Source organism: Neomonachus schauinslandi, chromosome 1, assembly GCF_002201575.2.
Source record: "Neomonachus schauinslandi chromosome 1, ASM220157v2, whole genome shotgun sequence".
NCBI classification, from domain to species: domain Eukaryota; kingdom Metazoa; phylum Chordata; class Mammalia; order Carnivora; family Phocidae; genus Neomonachus; species Neomonachus schauinslandi.
Genome location: NC_058403.1, coordinates 193,096,876 through 193,123,823, shown reverse-complemented (window position 1 = coordinate 193,123,823; position 26,948 = coordinate 193,096,876). Strand labels below are relative to the sequence as shown.

The 26,948-nt window shown below is 49.9% G+C and overlaps 1 protein-coding gene across 3 annotated transcripts in view; it reads left to right on the top strand.

The window, feature by feature from the left end:
- CACNA1D (calcium voltage-gated channel subunit alpha1 D) overlaps window positions 1-26,948 on the top strand; it is a 297,870-nt gene that overhangs the window by 179,178 nt on the left and 91,744 nt on the right. For all 3 annotated transcript variants that reach the window (XM_044916847.1, XM_044916841.1, XM_021694968.1), the window contains exon 9: window positions 15,566-15,735. In XM_044916847.1, the coding sequence (XP_044772782.1) occupies window positions 15,566-15,735 (170 nt within the window). The remainder of the gene's footprint in view (window positions 1-15,565; window positions 15,736-26,948) is intronic.

Sequence of the window (26,948 nt, the reverse complement as noted above, 5' to 3'; positions counted from 1 at the left end):
CAAAACCAGACTATATATGTGAAACACTGGACATCAGGCAATGAAGGACAGGGACTGATCCCTGAGAAATGGGAAGTAAACTGAATGAGCGCCATGATTGCCCCGGCTCACTGGCTTGAGAGAGTTCTGGGGCCACCATAACACAAGGAGGGAGGGACCCAGAGGGAGCCCTGTGACCTTCCACAGCTGAGAAGATGAAGCTAAGCATCTGCAGAAACCAAGGTGGCTAGAGTATGTAGGACGGAGTATCAGAGAGGAGAGAATTGCATAGAAAGAGCATTCCAGAGATGAGCAGAAGGTCCCCCTCAAGATGCAGCAGAGTTTACTATTTAAGCACATGTCTGTAGGAAACTACCCAAGGTTGAAGGAAGAACACTGGGATGGATTATGAAGGATGATGTTCAGTGCTCACACAGGACCAGGAACATTGCCTGTTCCCACTGGCCAGACTGGAAAAACGCCTAATTTGTGGGACGTTGGATAAAGTACTCAAAGGATTTGCCCAGTTACTGAGGAATAACTAGACCTAGATGGGGAAGTGCTCCAGACTGATCCAACAAAACAGTAAAACAAGACATGAAGGATCGGTGTGATCCAAATAACTATCCCAGAACAAAGCACTAGAATATTTATAGGAATACAGCATATCTAATACCCAACAAGATAGAACTTACAATGTCTAGCATTCAATTAAAGATTACTAGGCATGCAAAGAGGGAGAAAAACATGATTTGATCAATCAATTGAAACCAACCCAGAACTCACACAGATGCTAGAATTAGCAAAAAGAACATAAAAAAATCATTATAACTGTATCCCATATGTTCACAATGTTAAATAGAGGCATACAAGGTACAAAAAAATATAGCATAAAAAATCAAGCTCATAAGAATAAATCTAATGAAAGATATACAAGACCTCTTCTACACGCAACTTTGCTGAAGGAAATTAAACAAGACCTCAATAAATGGAAGGATAGATGATCACGGATTGAAAAGCTCGATTTATTGAGATGCCGAAAGCCAGAGAGTATTAAGAGAAGGTGTTTTACTTTGTAAAGAGAAGAAAGGAAGAGAGGGTGGGGCAGATGTAAGTTTGGTTTGATGGTGGGAAGCTGGGAATATTCTTACCTAATTCTTAGTTTCTCTGAAGCAGAAGGCAAGCTTAACTGCTGAGGGTAAGGGGGTAGCTAGCTGGCAGAGTCGTATGTCTGAAGAGCATGGAGAAAGCTCAAGTGAGTCATTGAGAAGGCTCAGATGAACTGGGAGGAAGTGATAGGTTGTGCTGAGATCTTACTTGAAGCTGGTGATGAGAGACCTGCATTGACGTCAGCCTGTCCCAACCATCCCTTCCCCAGGGATGGAGGAGCGTTTAGGTTACTGGCAAGAACTTTACCCAATAGATCACTGACATATCATGAAATCTAAGTTCAATTAGGACTAAAGGAGAGGCCTAAGGAACTGGGAGAAAATGGGTCCAATGGATCGGGCATTTCAGAGAGGTAAAAAAATGTCTATAGTGGGATTAAGGAAGTTGGCTGTTAGGAGGTTATGGTCAGAAGGCAGAAGACTGGGATTTCTGATGAAGTTAAGGATGGTGAACATTTGGGGTGCGGCAGGGATCGGGTGGCTGAAGCAGCATGGAGGGGATGGCTATTGGAGGTTAATAGGTCAAGGAATTGCAATGCTGGAGGTTGGCAGGAGTCCCCCAGGATGATAGGAGCCAGGAGTCTTCAGTTGAGGAGGTTGGCCGAAGCTGACCCCGAGGAAGGGGAGACGGCCATGTCTTCCATTGGTACTATCCCCGAAGGAACAGGGTTTTCTGTGTGATGGACTTTTACAGCAAAATGAAGGAGTAGGTTAATGAAGATGTTAAGAGGAACAGAAAAGCAAGCAACTCCACGTTGAGGAGGAATCCGGAAGGACCGCAAGGGAAGCTGCGCAGTAAGCTCGAGGGTGACCCAGATTTCTATCAAGGCAAAGCAGATGGGGGTCCCTTTGAAGAGGTTGAGGGTACAGGAGCAGGAATTCCAGAGGGCACAGGGAAGGGTTGAAGAGTGAGGGAAAGCCGAGTCACTGACAAGGACGTGTGGAGGAATATGGAGACAGGTGCGCTAGATGACAGGGACTGGGCATTGGACGTGTGCCTTGCGCTTTGGGCAGGCATTTGCTGGTCATCAGCAAAGGGCGCGCAGGCCTGGTGGTGAGGTCTCCTGATGGGGGAGGGTCCTCGGCTGACGGAGACCCTGGCCCACTTGGTCTGGCTCACCCAGCCCGAGGTGTGTGCCAGAAGCTTCAGTCTCTCCAGAGATGCTCTCCAGAGACCACCCGGGGTGCTGGTTATTCCAGCAGGTGTGGAGAGCCCAGCCGAAGGTCGAGGTCTGAGCCTGGCTGGCGGCGGTGGCTCCTCTGGGCAGGGTGATTACCAGTTGCTGCTGGGACTGGTTCCCGCGTGTCATCCTGGTGGGGAGAGCACAGATTTGCAGGGGCCTGGCTGTCGTGCCGGTGCCGTGCTTCCTGCTGATGAGACCTTCCCCAGTGGGCTTCACTTCTCCTGACACTCCTCTTGTAGAGCTGTCCCAAGAACCAAGGAGAGAAACAGATGGGAAGGGGCCTGTAAACCGAACAGACCTTATCAAACGCGAGGTGTGCTCAGTGTCAGCCAGACTGTAGTCTCCCTGAAGGAGGCTGTGTCTGTGCATTTGAAAAGCCTTTTTATTTGCAGTCTGAGCGCTCACTTGCTCGCCACTCTCTTCAGGGCGACGCAGCTTTCCAGGACCGGAGTGGCCCTTGAGGCACTAACCTAATTTCTCTAAGTCTGATTATCCTAAGAGTTGGGTTTGGATTCAGGGATAAAATATTAATCTGTTCAGAACTAGATCGTTCCCTAGAAATTCTGCCTTAAAATAAATCTGGGTCTAAGCTGAGTTCTCCGCTGGTACCTTCGGAGCCTCCAAGCAGTTGCAGCTTTTTGGCTTCTGAGTCCGGGAGGCTTTTGCTGTGTCTGAGGAGTCTAATTCAGGGGGCCATGGCCATGTGCCTGCCCACGTGTGCTCTGCCCTGAGCCCCATCTGACCTTGGATCCTGTGCCATTCCTGATGAGCCAGCTGACAGAGAGACCCAGCCGCCGAGGAACTCCAGGGCCCGGTCTGGGGGCCAGTTGCACGCTCTTCCTGTCCGGCCATCGGTCACCTGCATTTTAGCATCTACTGCACACCCAGCAGCACGTCCTAGGCATAGAGGGGAGGGCTGGCACGTCAGAGAGGGCTCTCCTGAAGAAGCCAGAGTCAGGTTGGCCATTGAAGGGAGGGCATCTGTAAGGACATAAAGAATATTCCAGATCGCAGCAAGTGGCGAGGAAAGCAGGGCCCGGTGCACACGTGTGTTGGAGCCAGGGAGGCGGCCAGGGTGCTCTGCGCTGGCTGGTGTGTGTGTGTGGGTGGGGGGGTGCGCAGAAAACGGCTGCCAAGTTCGGGGAGCCCAATGAGGGAGGCGGGATTTTTTTCTTTAATTGACGGGAGCTGTGGAAGTCTTTGAAACCCAGGTGATGATGTGGGGCCAGGCCTGGAAAGCAGAGCTGGTGCCCTGCAGGGTGGCATGGAATGAGGGGAGAGCTGGAAGGTGGGGAGGGACCTGACGGTGAGGTGAGGGTGAGGTGATGGGCAGGGTGTGGTGGTGGAGATAAATATGAAGGAGTTGATGCAGAAGGCGGTTGGGGGCCTCAGATATGAGAGATCTGTGGATTTGGTTGTCAACTCTGGGTATGGATTGTGTGAGAGAGTTTCCCTTTATTCTTTGTAATTGTTAATAGAGTCACTAAGACAGACGCTAGGCCCTGGGCTAGGTGTTTTATATAGTTTACTTCATTTAGTCTTCTCTAATACCTTACTGAAGTGCTTTTGCCTCGGTCTTACAGATGAGGAAAGCAAGGCTCAAAGAGGTTTCACTTTTCTCAAAGTCACACAGCTAGTAAGTAAGGAATTCCTAGTAAGCTAGAAATTAAATTTTGAGCTATTTCTCTCTGGAGCCCAAGCTGCTTCTCTCATGAGTTGGAAGCTCCTTCCGTGTCAGGTGAGGGGGGCACTTCCTGTGGGACCCTGGCTACCCTGGCTGGGTGTGTGCTGATACATTCTGAGCTGCTGTATTCTTCATGTTTCTTTCCCCCAAATTAATTACCCAAAGCAAAGTGGAATAGTGGAATATGGAGGCTTCAGAGAAATTGGTTTCTTTTTCCTCTTAAAAGTGCTCGTGATGGGGCACCTGTGTGGTTCCACTGGTTGAGCGTACAACTCTTGATTTCGGCTCAGGTCATGATCTCAGGTTCATGAGATCGAGCCCCACATTGGGCTCCATGCTCAGCAGGGAGTCTGCTTGAAATTCTCTCTCTCCCTCTCCCTCTGCCCCTCCCCACTGGCTCGTGCTATCTCTCTATCCATCCATCCATCCATCCATCCTTTAAAAAAATGTGCTTGTGAACAAGTCTTGTGAACAAGTCCCATTCTAGTTCAAGTGGTCCTTTTGGATCCTTTTACTGGGGATGGGTCTCTCTGAATCCCTGAGTGGCCCTTATAATATGCTCCTTCCCTTGTTCTCAACTAAATGTAATGGTCCACAGAGGGCACTTCGCACCCATCCTGCCCTCCAACGAGTAACCCCTCCTGGGAGGGAGAGGCTCCATCTCCTCTGTGTGCCTCTCATCAGCGGGTTTGCCCTTGACATGCATGGCCAGGGGGTGGCACTGGGCTAAAATTCTTAGAGGTTTTGCTTTGAGGACATCCCAACAGATGGGTTTGGTCCCAGCTTCTCCCCTGGCCCGGCGTTGCTTACCCTGCCGTCAGACCCCCTCAGCAGACAGCCAACTAACAGCCGTCACTCCGTCTCAGGCAGCTTTAACCAGGCCCTGAACACAACAGACGGCGTCGGCGCCTAAGTAGGACATGCTCTGGGGGTCGCTGGTACCTTCAAACGTGTTTATTTTTTAATGGTTCTGCCACCCTCCAGAGTCAGACTTCGAGTACACATTTTCCTCATTTTTTCTTTAAAAACTGGAATCTGACAAGTCTAGCGTGAGGTTTCTCAAGTGACTTCTTAAGTAGCAGCATTTGAAGCCTGTCATGGAAGTTAGGCCGTCGGCTTGGCTCATTTGACTGAATGATGTAGTTCATTCAGAGAAAGTGGTAAGAGACGAGAGGGCCCATGTTTTTGAAGAATGCCTCTTAACACACGCTTTCTAAAAACCAGATTGAAACAAGAAATATGTAACTTTTAGCATGCAACCTGCATGGGAAATGTTCTGCTGGAAGCATAGAACGTCTTTGGTAGCCACAGAAACTAACTCTTCAAAGAGCGAGCAGCTTTTCTGGCCCCCGACAAGGAGATGCCGTGACAGGAGAGCGTACCTCATTCTCAGATGCCAGATACACTTTCTTCCTTTCCACGGAGGACTTTTTAAGACTTTACAGGACGCTGGCTGTCTTCATTTCTGTTTGTTTTTTAATGACAACGATGGGTACAGTTTTAGGTGATAGAGCGTTACATGGGCATTTGTCATCAGATACATCCAAGCAGAGCCTACAATCCATGTCTTTGAAGTGGTCGTTATTAACCTAAGACCTGAGTCTGTAGGGGCACCTGGGTGGCCCAGTCGGTTAAGTATCTGACTTCTGATTTCTGCTCAGGTCATGATCTCAGGGTTGTGAGATCAAGACCCACATCGGGCTCCGCACTGGGCATGGCGCCTGCGTAGGATTCTCACTAAGTAGGAAATACCTACTTTGAAAATGGCTCGTCTTCTCAAAAGATGGAAACTCTTTTCTATTTAAAGCATTTTTCATAGACTTTTATGTCCATAAAGGCAGTCAAGGACGTGAAAAGGGGAACGTTGGTTTGAGGAAATCACTTAAGACACCCAAACCTTTATGAACAGAAAAATTAGGACGCACTGACTCCCTTTACAGAAAGATTCACCATGGGGAATATTTCAGTAATAAGTTCCCAAAGAACGGTCATAGTGTGGTTTGCTGGAAATGTGATTGTTAGATACTTTCTCTAGCCTCTTCTGTGTGTAAACAAAAGCCTTCCATTTTCTCTTGTCCCTCTTCCCAGCCCATGGGGCCCTCGCTTCTTGCGGGCCAGTTCCTCACTTGCCATAGAAGACCGCTGTCCCAGATGAGCTCCCCTCCCCCACAGCCCTGTGTCATCTGCAAAGGAGCAGGTCACATGATGGGGTGCTACAGTCCCAAGACCCTCCCCTGGCATGCTGGCCACCTCCTCTCTTGCAAAGACAGCCTCCTGGGGCAAATCCTGGCCTTTTGTGATTGAGGGAAACTGGAAAAAGCTAATGATTTTGATGAACTCTGAAGCCGAGCCAGTGTCACTCATTTAAAATGTTTTTTTTTATTGTGAAACATCACAGCTTGTTGATTTCCTTCCTTCCTTCCTTCCTTCCTTTATAGAACACCTCATTTCCTTGAACAGAAACTGAACTTGCATGCTTTCCAAAAAATTAGATTTAAACATAAAAATATTTTTACTCTATTTCATTTCCTTTATGTCTACATAGGGGAAAGGATTTATGCTTAAGGAAGACTGGCCTCCACTGATCAAAACCAGTGGCTTACTTCTTTGGCTTCCCCAGACTGCCTTTTTATGAATGCTGCGTGTGTGTGTGTGTGTGTGTGTGTGTGTGTGTGTGTGTGTGTGAATTCCTGAGTCCTCTCTTTCCCTGGAAATCTGAGTCCTAGTGATTCTGTGGGCTTTGCTCACTGAAGGTTTTTATGCTTGTTTGTCTTTGTTTTCTCTGGGTGTGCGCACGCACGTGCACACGTTTCAAAGCATTTGTCTACATTTTATTTGTGTGGGTCTGGTTAAAACAAATAGCATTACAAACCAAGAAGGAACCCTATCTCTAAATCAACATGATTTCCAGTGGCCCATTTATTTTATGGGGCGTTGGAGAAATAACAAATTCCGGAGCAAATTGAGTGGCGGCCGTCCCGTGGGATCTGTACAGCCATTTGAACACGGTGGTTTTGCTTCAGGCTAAGTGCTTTCTCTGCCGTCGTGTCGACCGAGCCAGGGCTCCCGTGGCGCAGGATGTCAGGACCTGCAAATCCTGGCAGTGTCAGGGTCTGGGGAGCTCTCTGCAGTGTGGGGCATGTGCACAGGGACTCCCGGGGTTGCGGAGAGGCTGGCTGGTTCCAGGCAGAGTCTCTTCCTGGAGCAGAGCTTCCTGGGGAGTGAGGGACAGCGTGTGGGTGGGGGGAGTGTACTGTCACCTTGGCTAAGCCCGGAGTTGGGGCTCTGGACAAAAGTCAGAATGCTGGGGGTAAATGGTGCATTCTGTCTTGACCCACCACTCCTGATCCTGACCAGTAAGTGTCCAGTACGTACATCTCCTAAGCCAGGAAGCAGAGGGATTGGGAATGAACGCTTGGTTTGGAGCCTGGTTGTCCTGTTTCCTGAGCATGTGACGCAGGGTCAGTAACACTACCTTGTTGAACTTCAACTTTGGCTTCTGTGAGATGGGAGGACACTCCTTGTCCTCCTGCCTGTCCCGCATCAAGGTAGTGAGGAGCCTGGGGGCCAGTGCATGCAAAGATGCTTGGAGGACCCCAGATAGAAATCCCCGTACATAAGAGGTTTGTTTCTGTTATTACTAGAAAGGGGCCGTGACCTGGATGGCTCTCTTGCAGGAAACTGAGGCAGCACCCCCAGCTGTGCAGGCGCAGATTCCGTTGGCACTGCTGTTGGTTGGCAGGTGGGACCCGGCCGGGGTAGTCACGGGTTAGGACTGCTTAAGGCAGCAGTGGATTCAGGCTCTGCCTGTCTCTGAGCCTTCCACTTACTCTCTTCTGTTTTCCTCTCCCCTCTGTGGGGCTGTGCTAGGGCCCGCATTGAGTGCCATGGGGGTGTGGCTGCACCCTTGTTCTGTAGTCAGAATCCCCCCTGGCCATTGCTTCTGACTCCCTCAGCCCTTAGGGCCCTTGATGCCACCAGACGTCTTGGCTGGCAGGACTGAGAGAGGCACCAGGTTGCTGCCCCCGGAAGGGAGCAGAAAATGGGGAAGGGATCACTTCTCAGCAGTCAGGGGTCCGGCTTTCCTTTTGAGCCATAGAGGAGGCCAGGAGGCTTGAGCCACAGCCATGGCTGGACGCAGTATGGGGCAGTGTGTTGCAAGTGCTGCCCTGAGTGAGATTGGGGGGGTGGTGTCGTGTGGGCCTGGGGAAGATACATCCCATGCTCCAGCTTCCCCACCTAGGTGCTAGTCCTCTGCCAAAGGTCCCCATCTCCACGGCCCCCGCTCCGGAAGCTGCTGCTTCCCATGGCTACCTGTTTCATCTTTGGTGCACTTGGACTATTAGAATTTTCTGCCTTATATTGCACTGAAATCAGTCTTATTCTGCTTCCATCTGCTCCCTGGGGCCCGCAGGGGGTCCACTTCCTCTTTTCCATGGCAGCCTTCTGGAGACTAAGGACCAGGAATGTGGCTCTTCTGTGGTGTCTCTTATCTCCCCTCCTGTTTGGCCTTCCTCTGCCCCCTGCTCACCTGCTTTTCCTGAACACATGGGCGTGGAATGTTCACATGGCAGGGAAATGGAGGCATCATCTGGCCCTGGAGGAAGGTCCATGTTCATAGAGAAGATGACGCTGGGTGGGGCCAGAGCCAGGGGCCAGCGTGAGGGGGGCAGAGGTCAAGGTGACCACAGTGTGGGGATGGCCGAGGGTCGGTAATGATAGCCCCCACAGGTGTTCTTCCAAACAGTCTACGAAAGTTGGGAATTTTATCAGAGCCATGTTACTTTTGAACCACATTTTTATTGGTGTTGAATCAACCCTGTCACCCGGTATTTACTGAATACCTTCTGGCTTCAGCACCATTTTCTCCCTATTTTGATCTCATCTTCACATAGAACGCCTATAAAACAAAGCTGGTAAGGACTCTCTCCTCTCTGACTTCTGGTGGTTCCCCATTGCCTACAGGGAAGGAATGCTAATTCTGAATTTGGGATTTAAGGCCCCTCCTGGACTGACTCTAAGCTGCTTCTTGGTCCTCATTCCTTTGTACTTCTACCCTCTTCTTTCTGTCTCTTGTGTCTATGTCGAGTTCCTTGGGAGGGTTGGTTCAGGAGCTAGGTGGGCTTGTCTGACCAAACTCTCTGAGCCTCTGCTTCCTCAGTTTGTGTGTAATGAGGGTGGTAGTGGTCCTTCCGTCACCCCTGATCCTCTGCAGTGAGGATGGGGGTAAGGCATTGGGCTGGGCTCTGTCAGGGATACCTCATTGAGGAGGCCAGCTGAGATCAGGCATACCCCCGTACATCTGTGTCTTGGTGTTCACCAAGTAGAGTGCCCTGGTGATTCAGAGGAGGGCAGAACTCTTCGTTGGGGGGCGGGAGTAGCCAGGGGTAGCCAGGAAAACCTGGGTCTTGATAGGTAAGCTAAAATTCAAAGATGGGAGAAGGCTACTCAGTTGGATGGAGTTCCGTGGACAGAGGCTCTGAGGGTTGAGGAATTGAAAAGAGCATAGCCCGAATACAGGTGTTTTGTTGTTTTTTTTTTTTAAGATTTTATTTATTTGACAGAGAGACACATGGTGAGAGAGGGAACACAGCACTCAGAGAGGGAAAGGGAGAAGCAGGCTTCTCGCTGAGCAGGGAGCCTGGATGCGGGGCTCGATCCCAGGACCCTGGGATCATGACCTGAGCTGAAGGCAGATACTTAATGATTGAGCCACCCAGGTGCCCCACAAGGTGTTTGTTTTAAGGGAAGGAAATGGAGCTGGGATAACCTGTGGGAGAAGGCTAGAAGGCCCTGAGTGCCGGGCTGAGAGGTGTTTGACCCTGGAGTGTTGAGGGCAGCAGTGAGGAGCCCTGAGGCTTTCTGAGCAGAACAACATCAGGATGAAGCTGAGATCTGCAGTGGTGGCCTGAAGTCGAGGGGGCAGCGAACCCTCATGAAACACTCTGGCTACAATTCCTCCAGCTGCCTCAGTGGGTGAGGTGTGTGCAGACTGGCCGGTGTAGATGCTTGGTGGTTGTGATATCCAGCTGACAGGGAGATTCTTCACTGAGAAATTGCTCCTTACGAAGGACATAGACCTGGAGGGAAGATTCTCTAGCAACCTGGAGACAGAAAATCCACCCCATGAGGCCTGTAAATGATAAGGGGAAAGGGCAGGCTGATGGTGAAAGCTGCTCCAAATGGTATGTCTGGGCTAAGACACACTCATTTCATGCTTCTGGGAGATCCCGGGAATCACAGGCTTTCTATCTTGATGCATTCTGGCCTCTTAAGGAGTAGGGCTCATTTTGTGTGCTTTGTACCCAGACTTTCCCACATGCCTACTTGAAGGGGGGCATCATGGGAGAGACAGAGATGTGGAAAGGAAAACATAAGAGATAAACAACATTGTCCATTCCTGGGAAGAGTCTACAATCTAGCTGGTAAGCGGAAATGCATATATGACATAAATTTGCATTTGGTTACTCTGGTTACATTTTTCCAAACACTTGAAAATTTTTTCTCTTTGGAAGTAATTTCCAACTACAGAAATGTTACAAGAATAAGAATAACATAGTGAACAATCCATGTACCTTTCATCTGAATTCTCTTATTAATATTTTATCTCATTTGTTTTTGCTTTTTTTTTGTTTTTTGCACTTTTAAAAAATTTAAGTATAGTTGACACACAGTATTACATTAGTTTTAGGTGTACAACATAATGTTTTGACAAGTTTAGACATTATGCTGTGCTCACCCCAAGCGTTGTTACCATCGGTCACCATACAGAGCTATCACAGTATCATTGACTCTCTTCCCTGTGCTTTGTATTCCCTTGTATTGTATTCCCATGACTTACTCATCTATAACTGGAAACCTGTATCTCCCACTCCCCTTTGCCCATGTTGCCCAAGCCCCTTCTCCTCTCCTCTAGCAACTATCAGTTCATTTGTTTTTTCATTTATCTGTCTATAAGAAGTATGGACTGATTTTTTTTTTAATTATAATTTATTCCTGTTTTTCATTATTTTGGGGCTCAAGCTATCCTAGATTTAGCCAGTGTGAGATACTTCTCTGGCTCTTGTGACCTATGGCATGCCCTTATCATGTTTTTGTTTTGTTTTTAATTTTTATTTATTTGTTTTGGGCACTTCCTTACTTGTTTCTTCCTGTACCTACTCTACCCTAGCCCTGGAATCAGCCATTTTACCAAAGATTCCTGGTTCCTTTTCATGGAAATGGTGTTAGAGAACAAAGTCTGGGTGCTAGGTGTGCTCATAATTACTGGGGTGTCTTTGCTTCCATATCCTTTCAACAGAGCTAGGAAATATATGCATTTATATATACATATACATATGCATACACATACTTATATTTATACATATACATATGTATACATAGATCTTCTAGAAATCATGAATTCACACCAACACCTCTAATTCCAGTCTATTCCCAGAGGATTCTTTCTGGTCTTCCTTTCTTTCATGTTTCTGTGTCCCTCCTTCTCCAATGAGAACCCTAACTCCCAGCAACATGGACACATTTGCTCATTCATTAAGTCCTGTAATATGCCTGGAATGATTTCAGCATTGTTTTTTCCATAGCACTACCAAACACGAAACTCCCAGGAAGAGTTTAGCATTTATTTGCTGTTCTTCCCTCACTCGGTCCTATCCAAGGCTGAGAGCCTACAGTCAAGAGATCCTAAGCTACCTGAGAGCTGGTTTTGTCTTTCTCTTCAGTATAGCTGTGCATTCGTTTGAAATACAATCAGATTCATTTGTCTCAATTTACTTCCAGTTTAGGGGTATTTTCCCTCCATCCCATCCTGTTGATTTAATTAAAAATTGTAATTTGTAGAACATTAACATGGTCCCAGAAGTCAAAACTATAGAGAAAGGTATACTTAACAGTGTCCCTCCTGTTTTGCCCTCCCTTTCCATTTGTCCCTATTCTGCATTTTCTGCTTTATCCTTTGGATACACCCTGAAGTGTAATATGCGTATTTTCTTATTTCCGCTTTTTTCATACATAAAGGGTAAAATACCATGTACCTTTTTGTCGAAGCCTTTCTTATATCTTTTTTCTTTTGATTGAATGCACCATAAATAGAATTCTGATCTGGAGTAAGTAGGCTTCTGTCACATGTTGAGTTGTTAGATTTATAGTCATTTGTAAAAAGTCAGATAGTTTCTACCAATAGCTGTTTTAAATTTACTTTTGTAGTAGTGACTGCTATTTAGTCCCTTAGTAACAAGCTTCAAAAGTGAGTTCTCATGCAAAATGGAGAACTATTTTTTCTTCATCCACTGAGGTTGATGGAAGATTCAGTGGACTTGGGTGGGATTTTTCTGGAGTGGAAGATTTATCAAGATGGGAATGGGTTATTCCCAACGGAGCAGAGAGTGGTATAGGATTGATGAGGCACTGGCTGGCTCGTGGAGTTCACTCTGAGCCTAGGATCCCACGTGTCCTGTGTTTCTCTCAGTTCTGCTGGGATCATGTAGCTTAGAGCCCACTTAGAGCTGTTTGCAATTTTCCTCCCTTTGGTATTGGAGAAAGCTCCTCCCATGGCCTTTTTCATACCCAGATTCAACAGCTAAATATTCTATCTTTCAACTTCACATTTGTCCAATGCTTTGTGAATCCCACAGTATTGTCTTAATCTCTGTGAAACAGTAGAACAGCTCTTATGTCTGTTTTGCAGCTGAGGAAACTGAAGCTCAGAAGAGACTAGTGACAGAGCTGGGACTAGAATCTGGGTCTTCCGCCTGAGAGTCCAGTGTGGTCTTGGTCCATCACAAGGACCCCCTCTGCTGGCCCCTTTTCCTCCTATCTCAGAGCCAACAGGAGGAAATTTATGCTTGCAAATCTCTGTTCTGTCCAAATCAGCAAAGTCACATGTCTGCTGAGTATTAGGCCATTCAGAAACTACCTAAAATCAGTTCTGAGGGTTTACATGAACAATTTTGTTACCTGAACTTGTGTAATAGTGACTGTTATTTAAAACAAATGGGCCATAAACCAGGCAGTGGTTTTTGTTCTCAGAAATTTTACTCATAGTAGGATTTTACCTATATGCATGTGTTATTGTGTCTCGGCAACCAAGAATGTACAACAGTGATATAGATTGTTAGAGTTCTCTCTCTCTCTCTCTCTTTTTTTTTTTTGTATTTCTAATGCAAAAACAAAACAAAACTCATACAATACATTAAAGCAAAATCCTCTTTTGTAAAGCCCTTAAGTTTTTCAGGTAACTCTCTTACTATCTTTGTAATCTTTTTTTTTTTTTTTTTAAAGATTTATTTGACAGAGAGAGAGACAGCGAGAGAGGGAACACAGGCAGGAGGAGTGGGAGAGGGAGGAGCAGGCCTCCCGCCGAGCAGGGAGCCCGATGCGGGGCTTGATCCCAGGACCCTGGGATCATGACCTGAGCCGAAGGCAGACGCTTAACGACTGAGCCACCCAGGCGCCCTTGTAATCTTTTTTAAGAACTCAGATGAGACATGAATCTAGGAATAAGAATACCCTGTTTTTGTTATAACAATGTAAATTTCATACTCCAAGTTCAGAATCAAAACACAGATATTTGGGCTTAGATACTTCTGGCAAACAATAGAAATGAGGCCCACATAGTTGCTCTTTACGATGTATTTAAGAAAACAGATGGCATGATGCATTTTCCTGTTGACAAGTGAACCTCCAGGGCCTCCACTTCATCCTTCAGGGATGTCATGATGGATTGGGTGTGACTTTTTCAAAATTTAAATTAATTTGGTGAACCTACCCAGAACAGAGTTATGTGTGTCCTGTATCTTGGGAAGCCTGGCAGGCCTAGCAGCCCCACATCATCCTGAGGGTACGGTTTGCCTGAGCAGCAAGACCCTGCCTGTGATGGCCCTTCCTACATGAGACAGGAAGGGATTCTCCCTTGGAGGAAAGGGCCCTGGGTGAGGAGTGCAGAAAACATCTCTGAGTCTTAATCAGCTTTTGTTCACCCTGCAAACCCCCTGAAGTCAGCTCCTCTGCAGGCCGGGCTCCCCATCCTTCCCAGAGTGGGCAGGTGGGGATGGATCAGCCCTCACACAGCCAAGGACAGCTTCTGGGGCATCCAAAATGGGGTGATTGGGGAGCAATGAGTGTCGTCCTTTTTCACTAGGCAGAGGGTGGCACTTTGGTGAGGATTCTGGTTTCTTATCTGAAACAGCAGCATCCCTGGGCTTTCAAGTTCAGTCCTTCGACAGCCCAGAGTGGAGAGGGAAAGGGAAGAGAGAGAAGAGGGGTTGGCTTTATGTAAGCAGATAATTTCCCCCTTTGTCTGCTGGGTTAGTTGGGTTGAGTTGGGTCGGGTTGGGTTGAGTTGGGTCGGGTTGGGTTGAGTTGGGTCAGGTTAGGTTGAGTTGGGTTGGGTTGGGTTGGGTTGGGTTGAAAAGGTCCCTGATAGGGAGATGTGCCAGGGCTGGAAGGAAGGCAGAAGGAAGGCAGATGTAACCTCCATCAGAATCCAGGGCTGTGTGTGCAGAAGCTGTGCTGCCTGTGATCTCATCTGCTTCCTTAGCAGCTTTTTAATAGTACTTAGGAAATCCATAACTCATGTAGCTTGGCTCCTATAGCCATTCCTGGTTGGAAATACAGATGGTTCCTTGGATGTGAAAATTGGGTAATCATCCACCTGACTCCCAGGCTTGCCTGAGCAAATGTAGGATTCTGTATGTACATGTAGATGGAGGATTGCAGACACGAAAGATGGAGTAAACAACAAGCAGTTGGGAATGTGTACACGTCTGCCAAAGCCTTTCCAGGACAGGTGTTCCCATAAATGGGCAACAAATCGTACTGCCTCTTCATCTCCTACGGGGAAGACTTTTGGGGGAAGATCATGGCAAGAAAGCGAGGGTTACGGATGACAATAGTGCTTCACCGGTGCCCTGTTTCCTGTGTGGGAAGGGAGAATGGGGCTGTGAGGTGGGTCTGCCCCGACCCTGTCCACTGCTCTGGCTGGAACCTGCAGGTACTGCTAGGGGAACCTGCTCCCCCTTCCTGGCTCTCAGTTTGGATGCGAGGGTCAGGAATGCTGTGTTTGGCTGAAGGTATTGAAGAAGCCCTAAACTTGGTGTGTGCGCTCTCTGGCCAAAGCGTAGCCCTCCCGGGTCCCTGCTCTTTGACGTGTGATGCGAGCTATCCGAGGAGGCTCTGAGGGAGGTGGGACATCTCTGAGTTCAGGCTACTGGGGTGCGGGGGGCGGCGGGCGGTGGGGGTCAGGAGGCCTGCCACGACAGCATGTGGCGTTTGGGGCCTGGACTCCTTGGGATCTCGGGATTGTTCGTTTCCTAAGAGACAGCGCATGTGTGTTGGTGTGGTCTCTGCAGCTCTGACACCCACAGTCTTGCTTAGGAAGACACTGTCCTATGTCCTGTCCCCGTGTGTGGCCTCTCTTTCTGTGCTCGCGTGGCTGTACTCAGTGCTGTGTGTCCTGCCACAAGACTGTTGTGCGGCAGGGCAGATGGCTCGTGGTCCAGGTCCCCGAGGGCGTCCTCACGTGTGCGTGTTCTCTCTGCCGCCCTCAGAGAATTCTCAAAGGAAAGAGAGAAGGCTAAAGCCCGGGGAGATTTCCAGAAGCTCCGGGAGAAGCAGCAGCTGGAGGAGGATCTAAAGGGCTACCTGGATTGGATCACCCAAGCAGAAGACATTGATCCTGAGAACGAGGAAGAAGGAGGAGAGGAAAGCAAACGAAACAGTATGTAGCACCTTCCTACTCCTGACCAGACAGAGCTCGGGGGTGATTCAGGCGCCCGCCGGGCGGAGACGTTTCAACCCCCTGACCCGGCCTGTGAGGTGGGCGGCCTCCTCTCAGCTACCCAGTTCCTTCTGCCCGCTCCTCAGAGAGGACAGGTGCATTTACACTGACTCTGAGATTCCGCCTGAGGCTTGGGTTTTAGATTTGTGCCTGGTCACAGGGTCAGCCACACTCACTCATTGGGAATTCGGGGAGCCCCTTCTGTGGGGGCACCAGCCATGGTAGGACGCATGGTGACCCTACAGCACGGGAGCTGCGGCTTCTTCCCTGTGGAGCGAGTCGTGTTACTGGACAAGAACTTGAAGAGCAGGGTCCGTCTCCATCCTCGTGCCCCCTGGAATGGCTCCCACCTGTGCTCCACATGCAAAGCCAGATGCTTAGCCCGTCAGGAGCTGGGAAGAAACCAGTTCAGCAGTCTGGGCAGGGCAAGGAGGCATGTCAGTCGGCATGGCTCCTTGGAGCCCACTCCCCTGGTAGCCCACTGTGGCACCAGACCCCTCGGGCACTGTCTGCAGCAGGAAAGCCCGATGCCCAGCGACCCCTGGAGTTCATTACCATCGTCAACCAAGGTGTGTCTTTTGCCACCTACTTTCCCCTATAGATGTGCTCTTACTCTTTCCGGGTCATCTGTGCCTCAGGTAAAAGCAGAAATTGAAATTCAACAGTAGATTTGACTGAGATGCTTGTGGTTTGTTTCAAATCTAGAGTAGCTGATAGTAAGGACCGAGAACCTATCTCAAATGCACTTGTCCCTTGAGAGGCCTGGGGAGCCAAGGTGGGTCCCACCTCGTGGAAGATGGGTGAGTGAGCTCTCCTGGGGCAGGGTCCCTAGGACGTCATGTAGTCACTCCTTCATTCAGCAAGGCGGGTGCTGGTTGCTGGGGGCGCTTCTGGATGCATCCCGAGGCCTATGCATCCCGAGGCCTATGCATCCCGAGATGCAGCCCAAGGGGACAGAGACGCAGGTCGTGAGGAGTGGCAAGCTGTATGTCTGGTGCTGAGAAGGTGAGGGCTGACTGCAGGGTTCCAGCAGGGAGCTGTGGGGCATTGGCCTCGAGCCTGGAAGGATGGAGGGGTCTGAGGTCGGTCAGTGTCAGGAGAAACATCCCGAGCCACGGCAGAGGTGTGAGGAGCGCACAGGGGTGGTTCATTCCTTAGGCTGGTTGGGGGAGATGGGCGGGGGGCTGGGTGGGTGAGGCCAGTTGGTGCCTCCTCTGTAGGCAGCTGATCATGCAAGTGAAGGCTGAGTGGCCCATGGTTGACTAAGATGGCCTTTTGGTTGCTTCTAGCTGGGGACTCTGGGTCTGTGCTTCCATCGGGAGTGTGGGTTTCCTATTCTCACAGCTGTAAATGATGGACTCAGTCCTGTGTGCTCCTGGGGGGCCAGCAGGGTGCAGACTCCTCCTCTCCCCTCCCTTCTGCTTCTCAGTGTCACTGGTGCTGCTCCCTCGAGAAAGAGACTGGGGACTCAGTGCCTGGGCATCAGGAAGCTGCCGGAGGATTTCTAGAGCTGCCTTTGTGTGCTGACTCTGAGATTGGAGTTCATACGGTGCTATTCCTTCCAGTTCCAAACATGGTGATGTCCTCTGGGTCACTGGGTGTAAGAAGGGTGTCTGTGTCTTCAGGGCATTTGAGTCTGAATCCCCATGGTCTTCTTGCAGCTCCCGCGTCTACCATATGGCCCGCAACAGGCTGTATTTGGAGCAGGGGGAATCGTTTCCAGACTGCAGCTTCCATGCTGACCTGGGGGGCGGGGGGTCTGCCAGCCATGTCCTCCCTCTCCTAATGTAGCATGTCGTGTGTCAGCCAGAGCACGGCCCCTTCCTTTACCAGTTGAGATGTGTCTGACGGGGAGCTGGGTGAGCCTTTCAGGCGGTGTCTTTTCATCTCTTCATTGGCCCGGCTTTGGCAATCGGGTCCCCATCCGTGCTGCTAGAATCAGCTGTGGTGAGACTGCTTGTGGCCTGTGGTTTGAGGAGCGGGCATTTTCACTGGACTCAAAGCAATGTCTTCTGAGAGTCCTGAGAGCTCTCGCTCACTTTGTCTTAGCCCAGTACTTCCTGTGCCCTGCCACCATGTGTATAGGACCTGGCCACATGATGACAAAAATCTGTGCCTCTGCCTTTGGAAACCTAGCTGTGGAGGGAAGATGGAGAAGCGTAAGATGGGGACAAGCTGGCCCCGTGATCAGGGGCCAGCAGTCTGCTATGGGAGCCCCGAAGGGCACAGCGAAGCAACCTGGGGCGGTGGGTTGGGGGGGGGATGCAAGGGGGAGGCTCCCTAGAGGAGGTGGTATTCCTGCTGAGCTCCAAGGAGTAGCAGCCTGTGGTTTCAAAATATATGGGGGAGAGGGGAGTATTTCTTAGGCTGGGGAAAGGGCACGAACGAGGGACAGAAAGTTATAAGTGTTCCAAGCCCTGCAGTGCATTGCTTAGTAGTATAATCAAGGCAAGAAATAACAGCCCTTTAAAAGTTGTAGATCCTCAGAATTCGCTTTTTCACCAGGACTCCTCACCTGGTAAAGCCGCGCCGAGTCTGGAACGGCAGCTCTGTGGTTTCTGCTGTGCACAGTACTGTGTGGCTCAGCCTGGGGGACCAGCTTGACATTCCATCCAGAAGAGCGCATGCTTCTGTGGGGTACTCTTGTCCTTTTTCAGGCTCATTTTGCCAGATGCTGAGTTTTCCTGTGGAGTGAGGCTCTGATTTCCCGAGTCACCGGATTCCTGGAGCATCAGTGATTTGGGTCTGAAAGACAGACCTAGCTCCCAGGCTGTGGGAACCATGTAGGGATTTAACTGACTTAAGACGAGAGCCCCAGATCTCCTCCCAACGAGGAAGCGGGCCTCCCTGAATATATTCCCGGCAGCCCAGACCTTCTGGCCAAGGAGAGCTGCTGGGGTTTGCCTGGGACATCCTGTGGTTGCCGGCTATTTTCTTCCTGTCACAGCAAGAAACCCCGGGGTGGGGGGAGGGTTTCCACAAGGCCTACATCGTCCCCCTCCCTAGCTGACAGCGGTTGATGTACCACCTGCACATGTTGTAAGCAGTGCGGCGTGGGCATGGCCATTGCCAGTGTGCTCCCTGAGTGTGTGAGATCCAGGCCTGCACACTTAACACTGCAGCCCTGCTCCTGTATGTTCTCGGGGAGAGGGGATGGGGCACTCCCTAGGCATCCTGGCTTTATCTGTACTGCCCTTTTCAGCTGGGTCCTGGATGGGATTGGGGCAGGTTCCTTCCAGACATGAGAGTTAAGTGACAGTGTGGCAGGAAGCCTTGCTATAGCCAAGTCTCAGCCTGTACAAGCAAAGGTGGGAGGCCTCAGGAGCCGTGGATAGCAGGTGTCATGAGCCTTTGGAGGTAGGGGCTAGACAGCATGTTGGTGCCCCTTCTCTGGAATTGGCTGCCATTGAGTTTTGTGACTCGGAATTTGGACTTGATTGATAGGCACACTACCCAATGTCTCTGAGCCCCTGTTTCCCTGTCTTCAAGAAGGGGATAAATACGACGATCGACTCTGAAAAACAAACAGGGTTCTAGAGGGGAGGGGGTTGGGAGGATGGGTTAGCCTGGTGGTGGGTATTGAGGAGGGCACATTCTGCATGGAGCACTGGGTGTTATGCACAAACAATGAATCATGGAACACTTCATCTAAAACTAAGGATGTAATGTATGGGGATTAACATAAGAATAAAAAAAAATTTAAAAAAAAAAAAGAAGGGGATAAATATTTGCCCATGGGGTTGTCGTGAGGATTAAAGTTTGATAACTGGCAGGAGTCACTGTAACCGTAGGAGTACTGACTACTGTAAAACTTGACCTAAAGAGAATAATTCTTGCAGAGCCTCCTGGACCTCTAACCAACCTCAGGCTAAGGACCCCTTTTAGGACCATGTCCCTATACTCTCCTGTTCAGAGACTATAGAGTTCTAAAGTACTGATGGAAAACAAACCCATTGACCAGTCATGTTGGAGATACCAAGGCATGGCTTTCTGGCTCAACATCCGTCTGTGGTTTGTTGATGCTTGCTGTCAGAGAGCAGATGTCAAATCCAGTGCTTGGAGATATGCACACCTCATCTTTTCTCTCTGATCTACTAAATGTCCCTGTCTGTGGTACCCAGTTCTGGCTGTACATGACAGTCACCTGGGGAGCACAGATGCATCCTGGTGCCATACTCCCCACCTCCCCCCGAAGAAGACTTGTCTGTGTGCAGTGGGACCCAGGCATGGCTTTATGTGCTGCTCCCTGGAGGTTCCCGAGTGAAGCTGGGGTTGGGAACTCCTGAATGCCATCACACTGAATATCACACTGTTTCAGGCTTTCACTTGAAGGAAGCCAGAGGGAGAGGCGGTCGGGGCCGTACCTGGGCTGTCTGCTGGGTACGGTGACTGGTAGCCCTAGCTTTGTGCATTCGTGGAATATTTAGAATGTCCGTTCTATAAATTTGCTGTTAGGAAGCTGGTGTTACATGGTTAATTGAATGGACAAAATTCCCTTGGAAGTTAGTTCCTAAGCATTTGGGACATTTTCAAGGATAATTTATTTAACTTTTTGCTGAGCCTCAAGTTTCTTAAGAAACCCTGCCAAATCTCAAACTGATTTTTTAGATGTATGCAGCTGCTTCTGTGTTAACAATGGCGTTTTTCTAGGGCCATTAAAATCTGGAAGCCTAAAATTCTATTTTAAACTCTTCTCATTGTCAGTGATTAGTCTTTTTTTTTTTTTTAAAGGAAAAAAAAAGTCATTAAAAATAATGAAATTGTTTTAAAGGGAGCTCATTCTAAAATTCTGGCCAGAAAAGCAGGGCCGTTTCACTGTGGGAACTATTAATGATCAATAATCTCTGTAAGTGGGGATACGTGATGCCCACAAGGAGATCTCCTCTTCTTCAGAGGTCCTAGAGGCTGCCCCTTCCCTCCCCCCGCCCAGGAGTCCGTGCCCAAGGTTGCCACAGCTGTTCACCTCCCTTCCGCGTGTGCCCCTCGGGTGCCTTTTACTGAGATGTTTGATTTGGGGACGGGCAGGAAATCAGGGATGGCATAGCTGTTTGCAAGCACAGGGCATGGAAGTGTGTTGGTCCAGTTTCAAAGCTTTTGTCTTCAAAGTACGACTTATCAAACTGCTTTCATTATAGTTAAACTAGCTCAGGGTGCAAATTCAGAATGGAACACATTCCTTTGAAAGCTGTAAAACAAATAGCAGCAGTTAGAGGTGCATGTGTCAGGAGGGTTGCCCTGTCCCAAGAGGTTGCTGGAAGTGCCTCTGACCAGGAGAACAGGGGTGGGCCCAGCGCTGGGGGCGGCTGGGAGACCCCCCCTCCGTTGGGTGGGTGGCATGGGGAGCAGATGCCCGCCCTGAGTAGGTCTCCTAAGAGCTGGAGGGAGACAGACTCAGGGATGGGCACCCCAGCATGGATGTGAGGAAAAGGCCCTCTAGCCCCCAGGTTTGTAGAGTCCAAGTCAGGGTTGTGTGTGTTTGTTTTTAATATATTTTAATTGCAAAAGTAATATTTGCTCATTGCCAAGAATTCATATAATATCAAAGTGTATAAAGGATGAGAGAACCAGACTGGGCAGTTGGGGGCCTGTTCTTTCCGCAGCCTGCACGCAGTTCCCCACCGTAAGATCATCCAGCTCGGATGGTGCAGCCACTTGCCTTTCTCACTGAACGATGTGTGCAGACTGTGAGCTCCTCGGGGGTAGGAACAGGGTCTGTTTCTGTTCTCCATTGTGTGGCTGGCACCTAGCGTGATCCTTGTCACACATAGGTGTTTCCAGTGATTATTTGTTCAATGAAAGAATGCAGAATAAGAACATCTCATATTTATCAAGTGCTTCCTATGTGTCAGACGCTGTTCTAAGGGTCAGGGGTGCACAAATCCATTATTCCTCACAGGGCTCTGGGAGGCAAGAACTTGACAGATAGGGAAATTGAAACACAGAGACATTAAGTAGCTTCCCAGGGTCACATGCCCATCAAGTGGCCAAGCTAGGATTTGAACTCAGTTTCTGCTAGTCTGCAGATGAGCCACCATTAATCCCCGCAGATGCATACACCTGTGTCTGCACACACGTGTTCACATTCTTGTGGGAGAAAGTGCCAGAAAGGGATTTGCTGGGTCAGAGAGGATGCCTGTTGGTACCCATTTTACATTCCCACCAGTCGTGCTCGCGAGTGCCCGTGTCCTCATGTCCTTGCCCACTCAGCATTCCTTCCTCTTTCCCTACTGCCCCTGCAGCTCCCTTCCCTGAGCACGGGGCCCCACCTGAAGATTAGCCCACTGGCTGATATTGTGATATCCTGTCCCAGAGCCAGAGGGAGATGGAGACCCTAGAATCATTCTTCTTGTGCCTTAGTGGCCGCAGGGGAGTTATACCCGTAATGGCTGACCACGCCTTGCCGACACCTGTGTTACCGTATTTACCATTTACCACTCACTAAGGTAAGCAGAGGCTTAGCAAAAGCAGGTCACCTGTCCGTGCTTATCCAGTCAGGAAGTGGCAGGGCTGAGATCAGACCTGGTCTGTCCAAGTCCAGAGCCCACCTTGTAAACCCCCACATGTCCTTCCCACACTCGCCCAGCTGGTCAGCACCCAGGACTCCTGACCTCGGCTGAATGCCTGCTCCCAAACGCCCTTCTTGGCAGGGTGGCCAAACCCTGGGGAGCTTCGTCCCCGGTGGGTTAGTTGGTTGGTTACTTAGGACAGGTCCTTTAGGGACAGGCATTTGGTATCCTCCCTATAGAAAGTGCACCTCCCCTCTACTGGTCAGACCCCAAACTGTAGACGTCCACGTAGGAGAACAGTTAGGGTTTCCGTATCAGAGCCCAGGGCTGCGGCCACCTCTCAGGTCCTCCGGCCCTGTTTGCGTTGCTCTTGCCGCCCTCTACCGAATCATAACAACATTGCCTGTGTTCCACCTGAAGGAGTCACAGTGGCCGACCTGCTAAAAGAGGATAAGAAGAAAAGGAAGTTTTGCTGCTTTCACCAACGCAGGGCTAAAGATCACGGTAAACGACCGAGGTTGAACTTCCCGTCGGGAGACTCCTCTCCCGAGGCTTCTGGAGCCTTCTCCTTGCACATAGGCCTGGTGTGACGTGCATGTGTGTGCCCGTGTGGTGTGTTTATAAGATGCCTATGTTTTAACCGCTTGATTCCTTTGAAACTTGGTCATGTTGTTTTCTTCTTGTCTTTACCCCAAATGTGTGGTTTTGCCAAGACGGCATTGCAGTTTCCTTTTTGTTTGAACTATACCTTTTAAAGAAGCAGCTGAACCCACTCAGAACATTTATTTAATTAAGCATGAATATTCTTAGACTGGAAGACAGACTTCTTAAACAGTTTTCCCCAATGATGCTTTTTCATCTAAACTGTTTAGAAATTCCAGTGATCTTATTTGATTGATTTTGATTTTCCAGGTTACATTTTTCACAGGGCCTGTTGGTTTTCCACCCTCTGGCTGGTTTGCCCGGGACATACTAAAGCTAGTAGTGCGGGTTTCAAGAATGAAGTTAAAAACAGACTTCTAGGATGCGAAGATGGGGGGGGGCACTTGCCTTTTGTGAGCGGGGATGAGGACAGGGCTCATGTGGGAGCACAGTTCATTTTCAAGGTCTGCTGTAAAAAAGAATGCTAAACGCAGACCCTCACTGGAAACCTGGGGTCAGTGTCAGGACCACCTGAATGCAGAGCAGTTAATGCAGACAGCTGGTGTCCTGTCCTGCCTGCCAAACCACCACCGCAGCCTTACAGCAGTGCGGGGCTTTGCCTCTGCACCCCACACGGTTTACCTAGTTGCTTCCCCTGAGGTCGGCCCTGGTCGGTCGACTCCGAGGAAGAGTCGATTTGACTGTAAATAGGGCCACCAAGCCAACTGCCAAGGGAGCAGAGGGGACACACTGCACTGTTCGCTTGGTAGTAGCCTCTGCCGTCATGGGAACGTTGAGCTCGTAGGTTGTAGGAATTGGAACAAGCCATGGGTGGTCGGACTGAAGGCTTTTGGAGTGGACGAGAACGGAGTATCAGACATAAGCCCCTCGGCCTCTGGAGAGCACATTGTGGGCCTGAGATGAGAAGGAAACTGTGTGGGGGTGGGCAGCCGGTTAGGGGCCGGGTGGGGGCTGGCTCACGTAGGCTTGGTGTCTGCAGAGGTTTGTGAAGAAGAGCTGGCTTTGGTGCAGCCCCTGGAGGCCTCTGCAGGAAGACTGGGCTTCAGGTAAGCAGGAAATATTGTCACTGACATAAGACAAAACCATTTTCAAAGACTGACGGAGGACCCTGGCCCTGGGCCGGCTACCGCGAGAAGATGAGTGGTCTGTCCCCAGAAGAGAAGAGCCCTCTCCTTGGGCACGCAGGTGCCCGTCCTCCTGAGCAGGGGCTCGCGCCTTGTGATTTTTCAAGGATGTTTTGCTAGCTTTCTCAGGCAAGTGGAGAGAGGAAGAAGCCTCATATTTTCAGGACACTTTATATTTTGAGTGGGGGAGGTCTTTTATAGACTGAGATGCCCAAGTACCCCAAAGAAGGCCCCTGATGAGGCTGGTGGAGCGAGGGCCCTCATGGGGATACGGTGCTCCCCATGTCATTAGTCATACAGAAGTAATTATTGTCAGGGCATCATTCATGCTTTAGACACAGAAACCTTGGTCTGGCCTTGACCCACATTCTCCGAGAAGAGGCTGACTTCTTCACAGCAACCAGAGTCTGTTACCTTGTGACGGCTGAGGGCGTCACTACTAGCAACCATGGGCAAATTCCTTCAGGGGATGTCATGGCACTGCTCATGCTTGTCATGCAAATAAGATTAAAAAAAAAAACAAAAACCCACAAGACCTTGGCTTCGGATCCCCTGTTCCCAAGGAAGGCGGCCATGACTGCCATTGCTCAGTTGTCCAACCTCATGCCCCCACCCGTTGAGAGGAAGGGATCAGAAGGTTTAGGCTGCTCAGGTTTGGGGACAGATTCGGAGAGGCATCCCTGACTATGCAAGAGAGCCTGTCCTGTCCAAGAAGCCCAGGACATTCGTGAAGGAGGCTGTTTGGTGTGCCAGGCTCGAGAAGGATGCTGGGGTGCTCTGTGCTCAGTTGGCATGGGTCCCGGGGCTCCCGGGGCTGGCTGAGGACTCTTGGGGGGCTGCTCCCTTCCCCAGCAGCTCTGCCTGGAGGAGACTTGGGAACGCTTCTTCTGGGCAGGCTTCTGGATTCCTGGCAGCCCTTCTGAAGGACAGTGGGCAGGGGCTTCACAACACTGCTTCCCTGCTCTCTCTTCTCCGAGCTGGGGGAGTGCAAGGGAAACCCCCTTGGTGCTGGTGGTAAAACCAGACAGACAGCCTGTGGGTGTTTCCTCTTTAGAGCAGTTCAAGCAGGTCAGAGTTGTAAATGGGTCTTACAGATGATATCACCCAACAGCTCCTCTTCTAGATTGGCCAGCTACACCCACGGAGGAAAAGGGAAGGGACTTGTCCCCACGTTACCGGTGACAAAGGCCAAGCTTCTCTGACATTCCTTCTTGTGTCTTTTGAGCTGAGTAGCCTCTGTCATGGAAGGATTGGAGATTTTGCTGTGCCTGTTAATAGTGAACATAATTTTGGGGCTGCCTACTTGCAGCCACACGCAGACTCATTCACCGTGTATGTGGGTCCACTTGTCCATGAAAATGCTAGTTAGTTGTGCTGGCCTGAGAAATGGCGTGTTTCCCCCATTTATTTTGTGTGGCATTGCTGGTGATAGCATCCGGGCCCAGCAGCAGATCTTGGCAAAAATGTGGCACAGCATCCGCAGAGAGCGCTCCCAGCGGGGCCCCGCCTGCGGAGGCTGGGGTGGCTTTCGTCTGCAGTCCAGGGCCCGCTGGGCTGCTGTCTGGCATCACCTCCTCCCCGACAGCAGCCCTCAGGTCCTTTGCTCAGCCGGCCCACATTTGAAGCCTCGGGGTCTGCCCTGCAGCTCCTCTCGGAGATCCCAGTGCCTGGAGGAGCTTGCAAAGCATTAGCCCTGCGCTTCCCCAGGTTTTCAGCAGGCAAATTGCAGTGCAGGTCAGCATCCCATTCTAGGCACAGGCTTGTCCTAATGCCTGGTTTCACCCCAGATTCTGGAAATAGTTTTAGAACTTGTATTTTAAAAAACTGCAAACTTGCTCCACAGAGCTCTCAAGTTCCCTGGAATGTGTGAGGGAAAGGATTTACAGCTGCTCTGCATGCAGATGGCCCCTTGGCTTGCTTCTGCCTCTAGATGACATGATGGGACTTGGCGGGGGGCGGGCGGCGGGGGGAGTCTCAGCCTGCATCCCTAACTAGGCGAGCCGCTTGTCAGCCATTCTGTTGAAACTGTCCTGAAGGGGACAAAGTGCTCCCTCTGCACGGGGCAGCCATGAGGCTATGGCAGCCAGTTGGGGAAAGGGCTTGTGTTCCAGGAATTTTCCCGTGGGCTTACTTACGTGGATTTTCATAAAGTCCCAATAGTCACCACGGTGGCTTGACCCTTGTTCTCTCTCTTTGTTGGGGTGGTCTCCTGGAGGTGGTCTGGCTGCATACCAGGTTTCAGGGGTTTAACTGAGGTCATCAGGACAGCAAACCAAGACTGATGGAGAATAGGCTTGCTTGGCTTTTGGAACTTTTAATGTGTGGCATTTTAAGGATATGCCAATATATACCAACACGTACCAGTATATTAAGTATAATTTTAAGGGCATACCAATATACATGTCAACATATACTGATACCAAAACATATCCTAGTGTATTTAAGCACATACCACAAGCCCAGGGGGCGTGGCCAGGTGGGAAGCAGGAGAGCTTTCTCACACCTGGACTGTGCGTCCCAAGGCCGGTTGGTCAGGTCTCTCCTCTGTGAAATCACGGAGCTGCTTCATGTGATCTCAGAGGCCCGTCCCGGTTCTAACAGTCTGTGATCCTCCTGTCCTGATAGTAAAAACATAGATGAAGTCCCAATGGGACTAAGCGAAGTGAAACTCGTATCAATTTTTTATCACTAAATATAAGGAATGCCCAGTACAAGTGAAGGGTGAAATGCTTATGTACAAACAAGCTCCTTTTGCCCACTGGGCCTGCTGTCTCCGTACTTTGGGGAAAGGAAGTGCTCCCCGGTGACCGGGAGGGAAAGGCTGGAGCAGAGAGAAAGGCTGCCAGGGCCCCCCACCAGA